Source organism: Eptesicus fuscus, chromosome 14 (assembly GCF_027574615.1).
Source record: "Eptesicus fuscus isolate TK198812 chromosome 14, DD_ASM_mEF_20220401, whole genome shotgun sequence".
NCBI classification, from domain to species: Eukaryota; Metazoa; Chordata; class Mammalia; order Chiroptera; family Vespertilionidae; genus Eptesicus; species Eptesicus fuscus.
The window spans coordinates 73,520,119-73,539,331 of record NC_072486.1 but is presented as its reverse complement, the minus strand read 5'-3'; the positions used below and the strand labels follow the sequence as shown (position 1 = coordinate 73,539,331).

The 19,213-nt window shown below is 36.3% G+C and overlaps 1 protein-coding gene across 1 annotated transcript in view; it reads right to left on the bottom strand.

The window, feature by feature from the left end:
• The window catches only part of TFEC (transcription factor EC), an 87,339-nt gene extending 71,843 nt beyond the window's left edge, over nt 1-15,496 (bottom strand). Inside the window, exon 1 of the mRNA XM_054726141.1 lies at nt 15,322-15,496. Within this exon, the coding sequence (XP_054582116.1) occupies nt 15,322-15,405 (84 nt within the window). The 5' untranslated portion in view covers nt 15,406-15,496. The remainder of the gene's footprint in view (nt 1-15,321) is intronic.
• Nucleotides 15,497-19,213: the final 3,717 nt, after the last annotated feature.

The window sequence follows — 19,213 nt, the reverse complement described above, 5'->3', positions numbered from 1 at the left end:
GCGATTTAATGTCTCAGCTTGCACAAATGACAATCTTGAATTGCAATTTGATGTTTCAAAAGACATTGTTAGAGCACCAATTGAAACTGCAAGTTTGGGAATTAGCCCACATGGCTTTAAACTTGTGCTTCTCACTGACAATCTACTATGTGCCTATGGGTCAAATATTTCCCTCTCAGGATGTAAATACCCTTACCTGTACAATGAGTGCAATAATACCACTCAATTCCTAGGACTGATTACTAAATGACTTCATGTGAGCACAGCACTTTTAATAAGGTAGGGTAAGGGGGACTTGCTGTAGGAGGCATCTGACCACAGATAAGACAGTCCAGCTCAAGTTCACCATAACTGTGAGAGCATCTTGTTCAAATAAAGTATTTTAATAAAGAACTAAACTTCTTTTAGACCAGCATCTTATGTTTGTTTGGTCTTGCTTCAATTAATAGTGTCCTCATTTAATATCTCTATTATTTATAATAACACTAAGAAGCATGTGGCTAGTTTCTAGGTCCCCATCTATGCAGATATTGAGCTAGGTGTTCTACTTTCACTGTCACATTTAATAACCATATACTAGTAGCCCAACAAGGTATAGCAGGTTTCTATGAAGATGCTGAGTTTCAATCACATTATATGAACGATCTGGGATTAAACAACTGGTTATGACAGAGCTTGTTTTGAAACATTATCGTCCTACTTTAAAACCCATGTTCATTCTAATTTACCATGTTTCTAAGAGCCTATAATGTAATACATTAATAATATATTTCTGGTTCTTCAAGGAAAGAAGAGTAGTTGATAGTACAGACTTGTGACTTCCTAAAGAGAACTTGTCTATCGGATCTTTGAAGGTGTTACAAATAAATCAGAGAAGCCAAAATGATTGAACACGGATCTATCATATTCAGAGCCCATGCTCTTTCCACTATCTATATTGCCACTTTGAGTTCCAAAGAAATAAAGCAAAATGTCTGAAATATAAAACTCACAAATCTCAAAGGGTGTTGGTGGAGCTGGACAGGATTTCAAAGACTGGTTAATTCAGCAAACACAAAGTAGAATGTCTTGTTAATTTTTTAACTGTTTTTATTGATTTGAGAAGAGAAGGGGGAAAGAGAGGGATAGAGAGATAGAAACATCAACACAAGAGAAACACCAGGTATCTGCTGCCTCCTGCATGTCCCCCACTGTGGATCGAACCCACAACCCTGGCATGTGCCCTGACCCTGAATTGAACCGTGACCTCTCTGTTCCTAGACTGACACTCAACCACTGAACCACACAAGCCGGGCAAATGTCTTGTTAATTGAAGATGGCTGTAGCATCAATTAATAGCCTTCAAACTAAGCAACTGTGGTAACATCAAAACCTTTCACACTATTTCTTGGCTGATTTTTCTGTCATTGATAGAGGTTGTAATCTGACAATAATGTATATAAAGCCTAAAAACTCTGAAGGGGCTTGAATGAATGATAACGGGGAAGAGCCCAAGCTTCCAGCTAAAACTCAACATAGGAGAGTATACTCCAATTTATAGGATTAACATCTCAGGAGACTTGCCCTAGGTTAGTTCATCTCTCTGTGATGCCTTATCCTCTAGATGGAAATAAAAACAGTGAACTCTCTTAAATGTGCCCTACGGTCTGATTAAAGATTGAAAAGGTCTCTAAAAATCTACAGCACTCCCAGGAAAAAATGCTAACTATCATTATCATTATTACACCAAATGCCATAATTTGGTCTCCTCAGATTCCCTTTTTATGTAGATTCCATCAAACTCTGACTTTTGACTTTTTGCCTGTCTGACCAAATCTCCAATGACAAAGCAAAGGGAAATGTTGAGGCAATTAGTGGGAAATGGAAGCAATTAATTCCCTTTTTTAGTGGAGACCTGGCCTCTGTGAACCAGTTTAACCAAAAATAATCAATGACCTTTCTCTGACCAAACTGAGGCAAATCTACTTGATATTTGTCACTAGTTATCCTTCTACTGCTTCAACATTAATGAGTGTCTTCACTTTGCCCCTTTCTTTTATGAATTGGAGCCATCTATTCTGGTCCCTTGTTACCTCTGCAACTGCTATTTTTGCAAATGTAACACAGTCAAAGACCTCATTATCCATACATAAGCCTAGGAACCATTTTTAGCATCGCAGCGCTTTCTGATTTTCCCTAACCCTTCTCTCTTGAACTGTTTTCCTTCGGTGGTATAAAGATAGGCTCTTGTTCAAAATGAATGAAAAAGAACAACAAAGATAAAGTTTAAATTTAAAAGTGGGAGGAAAAATGATTGTATAATTTACCTGTGTTTAAGCACCACACAGACCTGGATCCAAGTCTCTGCTCCATCACTTCCTCACTGGGAAAGTTAACTATTCTTCTGAAACCTCACCTCTCTGAACAATAAAGATAACAGCTTTTGCCTCAAGGGTATTGTCAGGCTCAAAAGAAGTGATACATGTAAAGCCTTTTAGTACCTGACTAGAGCCCAATCAATGTTCAATATTATCAACTGGTGGAGAAAAGAGAAAAGATTTCCGGTAATATAGCTGATATTGATACTGATTAAAACTCTTCTAAGATGACTGCTACTCAAGCAAGTTAGCATTTACTGACTCCCATTTATCCCCAGTAGAGGACTTATTATTTTAGTGTATACATTTATTTTGTAAATTATCTCCTACTAGTGTATTTTGAAATATCTTTGCTTGCTATTTTGTTGTTGCTGTTTGTTTTGGATTTAGAAAATGACATCAAGTTTTGTCATGCATTTCACTGAGTGTGTCCAAAAGGACTGAGTATAAGTGAATTTAGATACTACTCAGTATAACCAGTGTGTCATGTTGAAACAAATTAAGTGGCAATAAATTTTTAGAAAATATGGAAAAGCAAAGGGGACCTATAAAGAAAAAAAATTAAAGGTTACTTCCCAAATTCATTCTATATTTTGCTCTGAGAGCTCTGTCCTAAGGTAAAATCCTTTGAGGTTGTTTTCAGGAGAAGGTATTAAGGGAAGAAAGGCCAGATATATTAAGTAGTAGTTTATGGTTATCCTTCATGCTCTGAAAATCTATCTGAAATGTGAGATCCTGGATCCCATAGGAAGAAGGAGAGAGTTCCTACCTTTAGGCTCTGATCTGTATTGCCAATCTTAGAGCTCCCATATTCAATATAAGTTTGGTATCCCAGGAATAAATTCAGAACCGCTCTTCAGGCACAGCAGACCTAAACTTTAACACTACTAGACTCTTTCTTCACAGTCAGTCCAGATCCCAGTCCTTCGCCCACCACACTAGATGCTAGATATTAATTTAACTGAAAATATTCAACTAACACACACACACACAAAAAAAAAAAACATGAGAGAAAGAGAGACTTACTCAAAATCACATGGCAAATTAGCAAGCTAAAAATGCTGAACTGACTTCCTATTTCACAGTGTGTTCTAGCAGGACTAAGCCAAGCAACCACAAAGAAATGACTAAATCACTTGCAAATATTTGCTTATTCCACTGCTTTGGGAGTCATTCATGTTCAGTTTAAGTACTTATTTCTAGAGTGAAAAATGACATAGTCCATCACCTTTTATTTTCTTATGAAATAGGTTCTATCATATTTTTAGCCAAATACTTGTCTTCTGTTTTTGCCAGGGGTACAACCACTTTGCAAAGACACATGTTTGTCCTTGCTCTCTTACAGCAGATACACTCTATAAACAAAATCTAAAACTAAGGACTCTAGTATGTGTTCCAAATGGACAGAGATATCCCACTCAAACACAGTCAGATCAAGCTACTCCCCTTGTGAAGATCCCAAGCTCTAATCAAAGACCACTGAATGTGCCATGCTTTTTACAACTCCATGCTAGTTTTTGGTTTGATGTCTTTCTCTTACCCTTTTCTTGCCTAGAAAATAGCTGGTTATTTTTCAGTATCTACTTCAACCATCATATTTTTGATGGTTGCAAAACCCCAGACTAATAGCAAATTCATATATACTTTTTATGGCACTTTCCATTATGATTAATTGGTGAAATGCAGTTGTTTGGTTAGAACGTAACTAAGTGATTGATCAAGACAAAATCACACATTTTCTACATTCTCCTGAGGATGATAGCAGTCATTTCATTTGGGCAGACTCCGCCCCTGACTTGTTTCTACACTTACATGTCCACAATAAGCATTCAGAAAGCTAATAAAAATGTTTTTTATTTGCAATACAAACTATAGATGTTTTAAAATTTGAGAGCAGAGAAAAAGTAGAGAAGGTTGATATGATTATGGGAAGAACATATAATAGTAGGTATAGTACTGATGGAATGATAAAAGTATCCATTATGTGAAAAGTGCCTTGCACATGTGAAGGATAATAATAAGCTACAGAAAAGAAAAAGTGATTGACTGGAGAGGAACATTCGAGAGTATAACTAAAGGATTAGATGCCTCTTAGACTACAATTAATTAAGAAACCTAAGTTTACCAGAATTTAAAGTCTGATGTTAAAAAAATTGCTGCTTACAAAACTGTTACAGACCTCAGATTGTTCAGTGGTTCAAATCCATTTGAATTTGAACAGGATCAAAAGAAGCAAAGAGTGTAAACATCTTAGCTGCTGAAAAATTCCCTGAAGATACTTGATGAGATCATTACCTGCCAGATTTTCAATGTAGCCGGTACTGATCTAAATTTGGGGGGAGTGGGAAAAGATGTTTGAGAGAATGAGTTTTGGCAAAAGGGAGAAAAGGATACATCAAAATATATATGATTAAACAAATAGAAAGTTCTGGCTCAAATTTTTATCTGGATGGAAATATATCTAAGGAAGTTGAATATTTTTCAGAACTTAATTTATTCATATGCATATGAACTTCTGTATTTGGAAACATGTTCACACAATAAGAAATAAAGAAAGGAACGAAGGGAAGAATGAAAGGATTCTCTGGCCAGTGGAAGAAGCTAGAGAGTGAATCACACTCTGTTCTAGTATGCAGGCTGATGAGGAGTGTTTCAGGAAAGGCAAGGGATGATTTGAAATATTCTCACATGGTATGAATATGAAGGAGGCATGGGAATCCTTACTAAATAACTCTGCTTCTTTTATTTGAAATTGTTGTATAAGAATTTTAAATTCTATTTTGAATTCTCACCTATTCTTTCAAAACTGAAGAGAGAAAAAAGAAAAGTGACAATCATTAGCCCCAACCTCTCTCTGTATCCTGAGAGCAATTACAAAATCAGAAAGAAGGGCTTTCTCTCCTTGACCAATCTATTCTTAACCCTTTGCACTCGCTTGCTTTTTTCTCGATTCCTTTATTCTACTCGGGATTTAATTTTTTAAATACCCTAGATTTTACAAAGTGCGGCAGTAGAATAAAAAACTGGAGTTTCTTTTCATACAAACTTATTTATTTGGATTTTTTTTATATTTCAAATTATTGATACATTCAATGCAATTCGACATACGAGCTGCTACCGATGCTAACCTTGTCGAGTCACACTCGACATCTGAGTGCAAAAGGTTAAAACAGTTTACCTGAGGAAATTCCACAACCTATCTTACTATTTCACTTTTCAATAATACTGATTCTGGAGGAGAAAAAAATGGTGGCGGAATAGACAGATGTGTCCCGAGCCTTGTCCCGGAGCAGATAGAAAGAACAGCTGAGGGTCGCATGGGGAGTGTTTGTTGGCAAGTTAAGGGACAGCTATTCTCCAGGAGAAGGTGGGGGACTGCTGGACGGGGCTCCCCTGAATGGGCAGCCCCCACTGCTGCTGGGTTCCCTCCCAGAGCCACCAGCTCGGACGTGGAGACCACGCCATCTTGAAGTGGAAAGTGGATGTTATCAGAAGCCTGAAAATCTACAACTGTGGCACCTACCGAACAGCTGCGAACCCCTAACACCGGTCCCCAATTGGCACAAACATGTGGATTCAGAGGAGCTCTACACTCCACCACAGAAAGGTCAGATTTCGCCTGGGATAAGGTGAAGTCTCTGGTCCCAGCAGGACAGAGAAACACGCATATTGCGGGAGCTGGAAGACCGGGCGAAGTCTGCGCCTAGAAAAATCCATGGCTGTTGGGGCTGGCGTGATCCATGAATGTGGAAGGGGGTTCTCAGAGCTGCTAACAGAAGGGATCTCTAAAAAGCAACCCATTTTGAACTGACACAAAAGGACAGCCTAAAAATTTTAAAAGTGTGCCCGCTGCTTAGACCCAAGGGGGATAAAGGGACTGCATCCTGTGCGCAGCCCCGGAGTTCGCACACTTGCGTTTTTTCCTCTTCAAATCCTTGTTTCTGATTACTAAGACTAATACATAGGATCACCCAGTTGGGGACACCCTAGGAGACTGCAGGGGAAAGTTGTTTTTCTAGAACCTGGGGATCAGAGCGGGGAGTGACCATCGGAGAACCAGCTCTGGGGCAGCCCACTCCCACAAACTGGTATTGAGTGCCACAGGGAAAGCAGGATCTAAGCGCAGGCTAGAGAGGCCCTACAGACCTGGAGGTCAATACAGAAACACTGCCACCCAGGGGCTGAATCACAAATTGACTCTTGTGTAATCACAAATAAAGGAATACAAGAAATTAAGACACAATGCCTGCTTAAAAATCAGGACTGGCTTACAACACTGAGGAGCAGTGGAATGCAGGGAACTGCAATACTGTCCTGACTGGGAAACAGGCGTGCCAAACAGAACAATAGAGGAAGTGAATGATCTTCACTACTGCACATTTTATTTTATTTTTTTATTTTTTTATTTTGATTTTTTTCATCTTTTACTTAAGAAACTTTTTTTTTATTTTTTCCCTCACTTGATTTTACCTTTTTAATTATTACATTTTTATTTTCAATCAGTATTATTACTACTACTATTTTACCTTTTTTAAAAAAAAAAAAATGTCATTTTAGCCGAAACCGGTTTGGCTCAGTGGATAGAGCATCGGCCTGCGGACTCAAGGGTCCCGGGTTCCATTCCGGTCAAGGCATGTACCTTGGTTGCGGGCACATCCCCAGTAGGGGGTGTGCAAGAGGCAGCTGATCGATGTTTCTCTCTCATCGATGTTTCTGGCTCTCTATCCCTCTCTCTTCCTCTCTGTAAAAAATCAATAAAATATATATTTTTTAAAAAGTGTCATTTTATTTTCTCTTTATTTTACTTTGGGATTAGTGTTCTACATTCTATTTTCATCTTTCCATTTGCATCTTTTACTCTATCTCAACTTTACCTTTATTCCATCACTCTTTTCCTAACTTTTCCCCTTTTGTTGTTCTGTTTCTCTTACCCTTTTCCTGCTTTAGATTTTCCCTATTCTTTTTCTATACCTCCTGTTAAAATTTCACCCTACTTGTATATCTAATTTCCAATCCCCTGCTCCAAGTCCATACACACCTCTCTCTTCTTTGTCTTCACTATCCAAACAATTGTTTTTCTCTCTGTCCTTTTGTTGTTGTTTGCTTGAATGTTGATTATATCGATTTTTATGCTTTTTTTTAGATTGTTTTGCTTATTCTTTTTTTGTTTTGTTTTGTTTTCTTGTTTGCTTTGATTTTGTTTGTTTTTTTATTCTGTTTTCCCTTGTCTTGCTTGATATTAGTTGTTGTTTGTAGTTTGTATTAATATCCAGGTACTTGTTGCTGGCATTTGTTGGGATTTGCAGCTGTTCTATTAGAGTTTTCTCCCCATATATAAAGTTTGTTCCCCTTTTCTTTCTTATTCTCTTTCTTTTCTCTCTTACTTTTTTTTTCCTTTTCCCAATTTCATTTTGGCACTCTTTCTTTTTTCTTTTTCTTTTTTCTCTCTTTTTCTTTCTCTCCTATCTCCTAATTTGCCTTTCTCTGGTGGTCACCTTTATTTGGGGTTATTAATATCGTGAATACCTTCCTGTTCAGTGCCTTTGCCTTGTACCTGGTTGTATTGTATTTTGTGCCTTTTAATCAACGCAGGAGAGAGAGAACTACATAACCAGACACCTGGAGAAGAGAGACCATGGGGAGACAAAGAAACAGCCTGCATATGAAAGAAAAGCAGGCATCACCAGAAAAGGAAGTAAACAAAATAGAGGCAAGCAACCTGTCAGAGAAAGAATTCAGAGAAATGGTCATAAGGTGGCTGAAAAGAATGGAAGACAAATTCGACAATATGAGTAAGAACCAAGAGGAAATGAAGAAGAACCAAGAAGAAATGAAAAATGACATCGCTGCTGTAAAGAACTCAATAGAAAGCATCGAGAGTAGATTAGAAGAAGCAGAAGACTGCATCAGTGAGCTAGAAGACAAGGTGGGGAAAAATACCAAAGTAGAACAGCTTCTAGAAAAAAAAATATTAAAAAGCAGGAGGAGAGCCTAAGGGAACTTCAGGACAACATTGAACAAAACAACATCCATATAATAGGGCTTCCAGAAGGAGAGGAACCTGAGCAAGGAATAGAAAATCTTTTTGAAGAAATAATGACAGAAAACTTCCCTGATATAGGATAGAAAAAACCCACACAAATCCAAGAAACTCACAGAATCCCAAGCAAAATGAACCCCAAAAGATCGATGTCAAGGCACATTATAATTAAATTGGCAAACACCAACGAAAAAGTAAGAATCTTAAAAGCGGCCAGAGAGAGACAGAAAGTTACCTACAAAGGAACCCCCATCAGACTAGCAACTGATTTCTCAACAGAAACTCATCAGGCCAGAAGAGAATGGAATGAAATATACAAAGTCATGCAAAGGAAGGATCTAAATCCAAGAATACTGTACCCAGCAAGGCTATCAATCAAAATTGAAGGTGAAATCAGGCGCTTCACAGACAAAAAAGGACTAAGGGAATTTATTACCACCAAACCAACAATGCAAGAAATGCTAAAGGGTCTGCTGTAAAAAAAAGAAATAGGAAGCAAATAAGGAACACAGGGGTAAAGAATAAAAATGGCGACAAATAAGTACCTATCACTAATAACTATAAATGTAAATGGATTAAATGCCCCAATCAAAAGACATAGGGTAACAGATTGGATAAGAAAACAAAACCCATATATCTGTTGTCTACAGGAAACCCACCTCAGAAAAAAAGATGCATACAGACTGAGAGTGAAGGGATGGAAAAAGGTTTTCCAGGAGAATGGAAATGAAAAAAAAGCTGGGGTAGCAATACTTATATGTGACAAATTAGATCTCAAAGTGAAGGACGTAACAAGAGATAATGAAGGCCACTTCATAATACTAAAGGGAGCAATCCAACAAGAAGAAATAACTCTGGAAAACATATACACACCCAATACAGGAGCACCCAAATACATAAAAATACTCCTGGAAGATATCAAGGGAGAGATTGACAGCAATACAATCATAGTAGGAGACTTTAATACCCCACTATCACCATTGAACAAATCCTCTAAACAAAAAATCAGCAAAGAAACATCAATCCTAAATGACTAACTAGACCAGATGGGATTAATTGACATCTTGAGAACATTTCACCCAAATACCACAGAATATACACTCTTCTCAAGTGCACATGGGTCATTTTCAAAGATAGACCATATGTTGTTGGGACATAGGCAAAGTCTCTTCAAATTCAAGAAGATAGAAATCATATCAAGCATCTTTTCAGATCACAGTGGCATAAAACTGGAAATCAACTATAATAAAAACAATCCAAAAAAATCAAACACATGGAGACTAAACAGCATGCTATTAAACAATTACTGGGTCACCAGAGAGATAAAGGAAGAAATAAAAAACATCATGGCAACAAATGACAATGAAAATACAACAATCCAAAATCTATGGGACACAGCGAAAGCAGTCTTGAGAGGGAAGTTCATAGCTTTACAAGCCTACTGCAAAAAAACAAGAAACAATGGTAATAAATTACCTAACCCTACAACTCAAAGAGTTAGAAAGAAAGCAACAAAAAAAGCCCTGTGTAAGCAGAAGGAAGGAAATAATAAACTTCAGAGCAGAGATAAACGACATAGAGACCAAAGAAACAATACAAAAGATCAACAAAACCAAGAGCTGGTTCTTTGAAAGGATAAACAAGATTGATGAACCTCTAGCCAGGCTCACCAAGAAGCAAAGAGAGAGGACCCAAATAAACAAAATCAGAAATGAAAGAGGTGAAATAACAACAGACCCCGCCGAAATACAAAGGATTATTAAAAAATACTACAAACAACTCTATTCCAACAAACTGGACAACCTGGAGGAAATGGACATATTCCTAGAAAAATATAACCTCCCAAAACTCAATCAGGAAGAATCTAAACATCTCAATAGGCCAATAACTATGGAAGAAATTGAAGCAGTCATCAAAAAGCCTCCAGCAAACAAAAGCCCAGGAGCCAGACGGCTTCACAGGGGAGTTTTACCAAACATTCAAGGAAGAACTAAAACCTATCCTCCTCAGACTATTCCAAAAAATTCAAGAGGAAAGAACACTTCCAAGCTCCTTCTATGAAGCCAGCATCACCCTAATACCAAAACCAGATAAAGACAACACAATGAAAGAGAATTACAGGCCAATATCCCTCATGAACATAGATGCCAAAATCCTCAACAAAATTCTAGCAAATCGGATCCAGCAGCACATCAGAAAGATCATACACCATGACCAAGTAGGATTTATCTCAGGGATGCAAGGATGGTATAATATCCACAAATCAATAAACGTGATACATCAAATAAACAAATTGAGAGATAAAAATCACATAGTCATATCAATTGATGCAGAAAAAGCATTTGACAAAATCCAACGCCCTTTCTTGATAAAAACTCTCAACAAGGTGGAAATAGAAGGATCATACCTCAATATAATAAAAGCTATATATGATAAAACCACAGCTAACATCATACTCAATAGGCAAAAACTAAAACCATTTCCCCTAAGAACAGGAGCAAGACAGGGATGCCCACTCTCACCACTCCTGTTCAACATAGTACTGGAAGTATTAGCCATTGCAATTAGACAAGAATAAGAAATAAGAGGCATCCAAATTGGAAAAGAAGAAGTAAAGCTGTCCTTATTTGCAGATGACATGATATTGTACATAAAAAAACCAAAAGACTCCATCAAAAAACTAATAGACTTAATAAATGAATTCGGCAATGTAGCAGGATACAAAATTAATGCCAAGAAATCTATGGCATTTCTATACACCAATAGTGAACTTACAGAAAGAGAGACTAAAAAAGCAATCACATTTACCATCGCACCAAAAAAATTAAGATACCTAGGAATAAACTTAACTAAGGAGGTAAAAGACCTATACGCAGAAAACTACAGGACACTGAAAAAAGAGATAGAGGAAGGCATAAACAGATGGAAGAACATACCATGTTCATGGATTGGTAGAATCAACATCATTAAAATGTCCATACTACCCAAAGCAATCTATAGATTCAATGCACTCCCCATTAAAATACCAACAGCGTATTTCACAGACCTAGAAAGAACTCTCCAAAAATTCATCTGGAATAAAAAACGACCCCGAATAGCCACAGCAATCCTGAGAAAGAAGAACAAAATAGGTGGGATCTCAATACCAGATTTCAAGCTGTATTACAAAGCCACTGTTCTCAAAACAGCCTGGTACTGGCACAAGAACAGACATATAGACCAATGGAATAGAATAGAGAATCCAGATATCGACCCAAACCACTATCTCAATTAATATTTGACAAAGGAGGCATGAACATACAATGGAGTCACGACAGTCTCTTCAATAAATGGTGTTGGGAAAATTGGACAGATACATGCAAAAAAATGAAACTAGACAACCAACTTAAACCATACACAAAAATAAACTCAAAATGGATACAGGACTTAAACATAAGACGGGAAACCGTAAAAATACTAGAGGAATCCACAGGCAGCAAAATCTCAGACATATGCTGAAAGAACTTCTTCACTGATACTGCTCCTAGAGCAATGGAAGCTAAAGAGAAAATAAACACATGGGACTACATCAAAATAAAAAGCTTTTTCACAGCAAAAGAAACCATCAACAAAACAACAAGGAAGCCCACTGTATGGGAGAACATATTTGCAAATGTTATCACTGATAAAGGTTTAATCTCCAACATCTATAGGCAGCTTATACAACTTAATAAAAGGAAGATAAATGATCCAATAAAAAAATGGGCAACAGACCTAAATAGAATCTTTTCAAAAAAAGACAGAAGGAAGGCCAAGAGACATATGAAAACATGCTCAAAGTCACTAATTATCCGAGAGATGCAAATCAAAATTACAATGTGGTACCATCTCACACCTGTCAGAATGGCTATCATCAACAAATCAACAAATGGCAAGTGTTGGCGAGGATGCAGAGAAAAGGGAAGCCTCGTGCACTGCTGGTGGGAATGCAGACTGGTACAGCCTCTGTGGAGAACAGTATGGAGTTTCCTCAAAAAATTAAAAATGGAAGTCCCATTTGACCCAGTAATCCCACTCCTAGGAATATATCCTAAGAAACTAGAAATACCAATCAGAAAGGATATATGTACCCCTATGTTCATAGCAGCACAATTTACAATAGCTAAGATTTGGAAACAGCCTAGGTGCCCATCAGCAGATGACTGGATCAGAAAACTATGGTACATCTACACAATGGAATACTATGCTGCCATTAAAAAAGAAGGAATTCTTACCATTTGCAACAACCTGGATGGAACTGGAGAACGTTATGCTAAGTGAAATAAGCCAGTCAATGAAAGAAAAATACCACATGATCTCACTCATTTGTGGATAATAAAGAACATTATAAACAGATGAACAAAAAGTTAGATACAGAGGCAGTAAAGCATCAAACAGACTGTCAAATTATAGGGGGAAGGTTAGGGAGAGGTGGGGGAGATAAGAGATCAACCGAAGGATTTGTATGCATGCATATAAGTATAACCAATGGACTCAAGACACTGTGGGGTGAGGATATGTATGGGAGTGTGGTGGTGGTGGGGGGGCAATGGGAAGATATGTACACATGTAATACCTTAAAAATGGAAAAAATAAAAATTAAAAATAAAATAAAAATATAAATTAAAAAATACCTAAAATAAAATAATAATAATGATTCCTCCAATTTTCCTAATGTTAAATGTAAACTACCTATAGTACATTCTCATACTATTCTATTTTTGTTGATGCAGTTACCTAGGCTTTCTATGCTCCAAAAATAAAATTTAACAGAATCACTAAATTATCTGTCATCCTCTAGTCTCATAGGCAAAGTAATATTTGCCAGATGTTGATATATTGCCAAACACCTCCACCCCAGCCCACAGATTCTGTAACTGGCTGGTAATTCACAACTCTATAAAATAAGAAATACTTCTGTACATTAGTTTCTTATTATTCATTTTTTCCACAAGACTACTGTTAACGTCTTCTCTCATAGGTTATGTTTTTTAGGACAGGTGTGATTCTTCCAGGTTTGCTCATACATCCATTCTATGCCTCACAGATTCTTCTTTCTAATCTTAATAAATATAATCAATTAAAACCTGCACAGAAACTATATTTTGCATTATACATTTGTTTTGTTTTGTCAAATAGTAAAAAAAATTTGCCATCTGCTATTTGTAAATATTAACTTTTTGGATCTGTTATCACTCCATTGCTCAATCTATTTTTCTTCTTACTATAAAATTAATTAAGCTTATCTCCATAAAGAATCTGGCATGTCTAGCTGATTTCATATAATTTTATTTGTAAGTTGACTTATAAAGAATTGAATGATTGCATTTCCACATGTATCATATATTCATTATTTTATCAATAGCCGTCATTATTCCCTTTGAAACATATTTCACTAGTTTGTTTGGAATTACTGGATAAGAATTTTTTTCAGTTTTTTCTTGCCTTATTTCCTTTGTCTAACTCTTCAAACCACTGTTTTCAAATTTATTTTCTATGTCCACTGTGTTAATTACCATAATTTCAAAAAATTTTACTTATATGAGAAATGTGCATCATATTTAAAGCCCTCATAATTATTTTGTTTTTCTAGAAGTTAGAACAAACCCTTGTGCCACAATCATTAAAATTAAGCTGGCTTTTAAGAAACATTTTTCAGTTTATTTCATTTTTGACATCAGATCCAAGTTTCAGTTCAACAAAATTTACTCATACATACTTCTTTGAAATGGAACTAAAAATTAACAATGATTATAATAATAACTAAAACCAAAGAAATAGAAAACATGAAACTTATATATATTTCATTTGCTTTATAGATAAAAAAATATTTTGTAATTCTGAAAATTGATATCACAAAGTTTGACTTCGTTAGGATAGCTTCCACAAAAATAATAAAAGATTCAGTACTAATTCAAAAGCTATTCAAAAGTATAAAACTATGTTCAGATTCATCTAAAATAGAAGTGGAGCAGGATTGACTGAATAATCTTGATAATGAACTCCATATTCTGTTTCACTTTGCTTTGTTGATACAGTCTCTGAGCAGGGAAGAATTGTGAAGTTTATTTTAGTCTCTTAAAGTTTAAATAAAGTTTCTAGTAAGTAACTTACTATTATGTTACCTGAAATTAATTAAAGATTACCTCAGGTTTATTTTTCTCAAAATGTCTATTTCCAAAAAACATTCTAAGACAATATTAAAAGTATGAAATTATTATTCATATAAACAAATATATATAAAATACATGCACAGATAGGTATGTGTATATATTCATATATATAACTTTCAAGTCTCTACTCCAACTTTCATTATTATAATTAAAACTATTACTGTAAACAATTATTGCTTTGGAATTCTTGACATCTCCTACACAAACTTTCTGGATCCAAATGTTCATTATAAACCCAAAAGAACATTTAACTCCAGGAAAATAACATATGCTAAAGTACTATCTGGTGTTATTTCTGCTATGAGCAGTAATATTTTCCTACACTTAAAAGCCAATGAAACACATATTGTTATAATATAAACAGAAATTAGCCTTTACATATAAAATAATATATAAGATGCCATAAAATGTTAAATTATGTTCCAACTTTGTTCCAACTTAGTAACTAACTGAGATTATCAAACTGGAAGGAGAAATTGCTTTGGTTATCATGAACTAAAACAGTGATTTCTCCATCTTGGTTAACATACGACATTGAGTTTCAGATATATTTTACCCAAATTACAGCAAACCACAGTTGACTACTCTAATATCCTGATGCCTAGTGATCATGCTAAACGAAACCACAATTATAAACAAGCCACACATATCAAAGTAAAATAGATATTGATTAGACTCCTTTTCAGCGTTGGTTTAAAGTACAGAAGATTAACTTGCCAGTTTCGTTACCTACCAGTAATGATTGGATGCTATCACTGTTATCACTTCTACAAACAGCACCAAAGTATGACCCCTCTTCCCATAACATAAGCACCATGCCAAAGAGACAATCATCGTAAAAGATCTGATCATGAATAATTCGGAGTGGTTGAAATCCAGTTAGTAGAGGAAAGAGAAAAGAGAAGTGGCTCATTAGGGCATTTCCTGAACCTTGGTTGGGATTTCAGTTAAGGAAGAAGAAATGACACAGCAGTTTCAAGTATGGGAAGTTCCTTTCTTTATCTAGAGTATGCTACCAAATTGAGAAACAGCACTCCAACAAAACTACCCCAGCGCAGTGCTGCGGCCACAGTAAAAGCTCTTGTTTATTCCATTATTGCCCCATAAGTAACATTTCTGTCCAGAATATACACAAGCATTATGTGATTGTTATAAAAATGGACTTAAGATTCCACATTTATTGTGAAGCCTCACATTTAACATTTTTTTAACAAACTGACCCACACCTATTTTCAATTTTAAGAATTACAGTTTTCTTGCCCTAGCTGGTTTGGCTCAGTGGAGAGAGCCTGTGGACTGAAAGGTCCCAGGTTCGATTCTAGTCAAGGGCACATGCCCGGGTTTCGGGCTCGATCCCCAGTGGGGGGCATGCAGGAGGCAGCTAATCGATGATTCTCTTTCATCATTGATGTTTCTATCTCTTTCTTCCTCTCCCTTTCTCTCTGAAATCAATAAAAATATATTTTTTTAAAAAAGAATTGCAGTTTTCTTTAGAATATTACTAGATTTTGAGATATTACTCAAGGCCATCAAATTTCCTATATTTCATATAATCACGTTTTCCTTACATATAATTTTCCTTTCAATGGGACTCCAGGAAAATATTTATCTTATCCAAGAATATTTTATCTTCTCATATAGATGTAAGGTATATAATTTAGCTTATAAGATGTCTGACTTATATTATTTTTCATAATGCAGTATTTTTTAAGGGACATGAACACTATTTACTCACTGCCTTCACAAATGAATCTTCTAAAGAGGTCTCATTCTATATGGTAGTTATCTGCATGAACTTAAAAAAATCAAAAGATACAACTTTGTTCCCAAACTATAATTTGTGCTGTGAAAATCTGCCTTCACTTGGTAACAATTATACCAACTGCTTATTTGACTTATGTTTAAAAACAATATATGTGAAGCAAAACTTTCATGTTAATTACTGAAGTTTCATGTAAAAGGTTATGTTCAAATTTCTCTTGCCTTTGTGTTCTTTAAAAAAATCACCCATCCTGCCCACGTTACACATGAGCCGAGTGGATTCTGCCATGCTGAGGGTAACCCTCTGACAAAACTTCTCTTGCAGGCTGTTGGAAGACAGGCTCGCATTCACTGAAATGGTAAGGGGAAATGGAAGTACAGAGCATGACTGGCATCTGCTCCAAGTACTTAGAATTGAGCCTGTCACACAGTAGACAGTATATATTAAATAATAAGGCTTAATATTCTTCATATTAACCTCTCCATCAAAACTGATACCATATTTATTTATTCATTCACTCATTCATTCATTTATTAATAAACTTCTATTGAATTTCTACCATGTATCAGGCACTAGAAGACAAAGACAAACAGTTATCTCATTACCCTGAAAGAGATTAAAATCTAATAGAATTTGGGAAGATAAATTACCTATGGTTTAAATTAAAGACAGAAAAAATAGTAATCTAATGGGTAATATATAAAATAACCAAAAAATAATAATGTAAGGAATAAAAGGATTATTTTCTTACATCTGATTTTGGGGGAAAATAAGATATTGAAATAAACAACGACTAGAAAGTAGGGATTGTTTCTTTTTTAAAGTCAAACATATTTGGGAGCAATAAGGTAATCAATAATAGATGCTGTCTATGTTAAATAATGTTTAAGTAAAAAATGTTAACAGTTCATATAGGAAAAAATGGCTGTTTGCCAAGTGGCAGCTAACACACTGGAAATTAACTTTAAAAGTAATTCTGCAAGTAGGTAGAAAACAGATGAGAAGATGGAATATTAGCCCTTCAAAAAGGAAAAGGAATACATTTATTGTTATTAGGATTGCTTTCATAGAAGTCCCAAAGATAAATGGTTACCGTTGAGGATTAGAAGATGGCAGCTGAGTAGGTGGACCTTTCTCCCACTTCCTCCCAAAATCTAACTGGAATTAAAACTAAATTGGGGCATATTCACCCTGAAATACTAGATGAAGACAAGCTGAGGAGGAGACTTTTAAACAAGGGAAGGCAGAAACCACCTGGAGACTAGTAGGAAGGGTGGGTAAGCAAAAGGCGCTGTCGCTGCTCCCAGGAGCGGAGGGCCAAAGGTGGGGAGGATTCCCCCAGAGAGGAGAGAGGCCTGGACTCCAGGAAGGGCTCCCAAGTCCGGATACCCAGAACTGGGATCAGCCACCCACACAGCAACCAGCCACCGGGCTTCTATCAGCCAGGAAACTGAGCTCTTGGAGATAAATCCACTTTTTTAAAGGGCTGGCACATAGGATTTTCCTTTCTAGACACTCACGGTAGGTTTCTGTAGAGGGAGAGCAGTGCCTACTGAAGATGCCAGAGGAGAGACGGAGGTGGAAGGAGTTAGGAGAGCCACAGAGAGGGTGGCAGCCAGGATACCTGTCTGAGCCATCCCCCCTGAAATTTTAGCAGCCATTTCTCCCTGATGCTAAAAAACCAGCCTAGGAGCTCAGCTTGGCCCCTCTCATAGGCAGCCAAGCCCAGCGGAAGCAGCCACAAGCCGTGGGTCACTTGCAGCTTTGAACAGGGTGCTAAGAGCCAAATGTGGGCAACTTCTGACATTGGCTAGCAAAAATGTATCTCCAGGGAGTTCTGAAACCAGCACACCAAACAGCCTCAGACAACACAAGAGCAGGATACAATGGGAAATCCAAGCAGGCACTGAAATCTGTCCAGACAAACTTCACTTGGTTGGTTTTCTGTTGTTTCATTATTATTTTTTTTTTTTTGCTTTGCTATTATTATTATTGTTATTTTTCTCTTTTCTTTCTTGTTTCATATTTCTTATTTGCCTCTTTCTTTTTTTTATTCTACTTATTTTTTCTTTTCTTTCTTTTACTTTATCTTTCTTCTTTTCTTTTTACCTTTTCATAATTTTTTTCTCTTTTTTCTATTCATATATATATATATATATATATATATATATATATATATATATAGTTGATTTTTTTACAGAGAGGAAGGGAGAGGGATAGAGAGTTAGAAACATTGATGAGAGAGAAACTTCGATCAGCTACCTCCTGCATACCCACTACTGGGGATGTGCCCCCAACCAAGGTACATGCCCTTGACCAGAATCGAACCTGGGACCCTTCAGTCCACAGGCCAATGTTCTACCCACTAAGCCAAACCGGTTAGGGCTCTTCTATTCTTTTTTAATGGTTTTCCTTTTAATACTCTTTATTCTTATTTGTTTCTCTCCCTTCTTTCTTTTAATAATTTTTCTACCCCTTTTCTCTTCTAGTATTCTTTTTATTTTTAGTATATGATTATTATTAATTTTTATTTCTTTTTCACTTATTATTCTTGTTCTCTTTTCCCTTTCCCAATTCTCTTTTATTTTGTGGTTATTTTGCTATTGTTGTCTGGTTCTTTTCTATGTTTCCACTTGTTTTCTGGTTTGTTTTGTCCTGTCAGGACCTGTACAATACCGACAATGTGGTCAGTATTGAGACTCATAGTTAGCCAGCCTGAGAAAAGATCCCACCCAAGAATGGGAAAACAACAATCCAGACCCAATTACAAGAGGAAAACCCAAATGACCCACAAAGGGTCCCTCCCAGAGCATCCAGCACAGGAGTTTAATGAAACCACATCACTGGGTCCCACAAGACATTA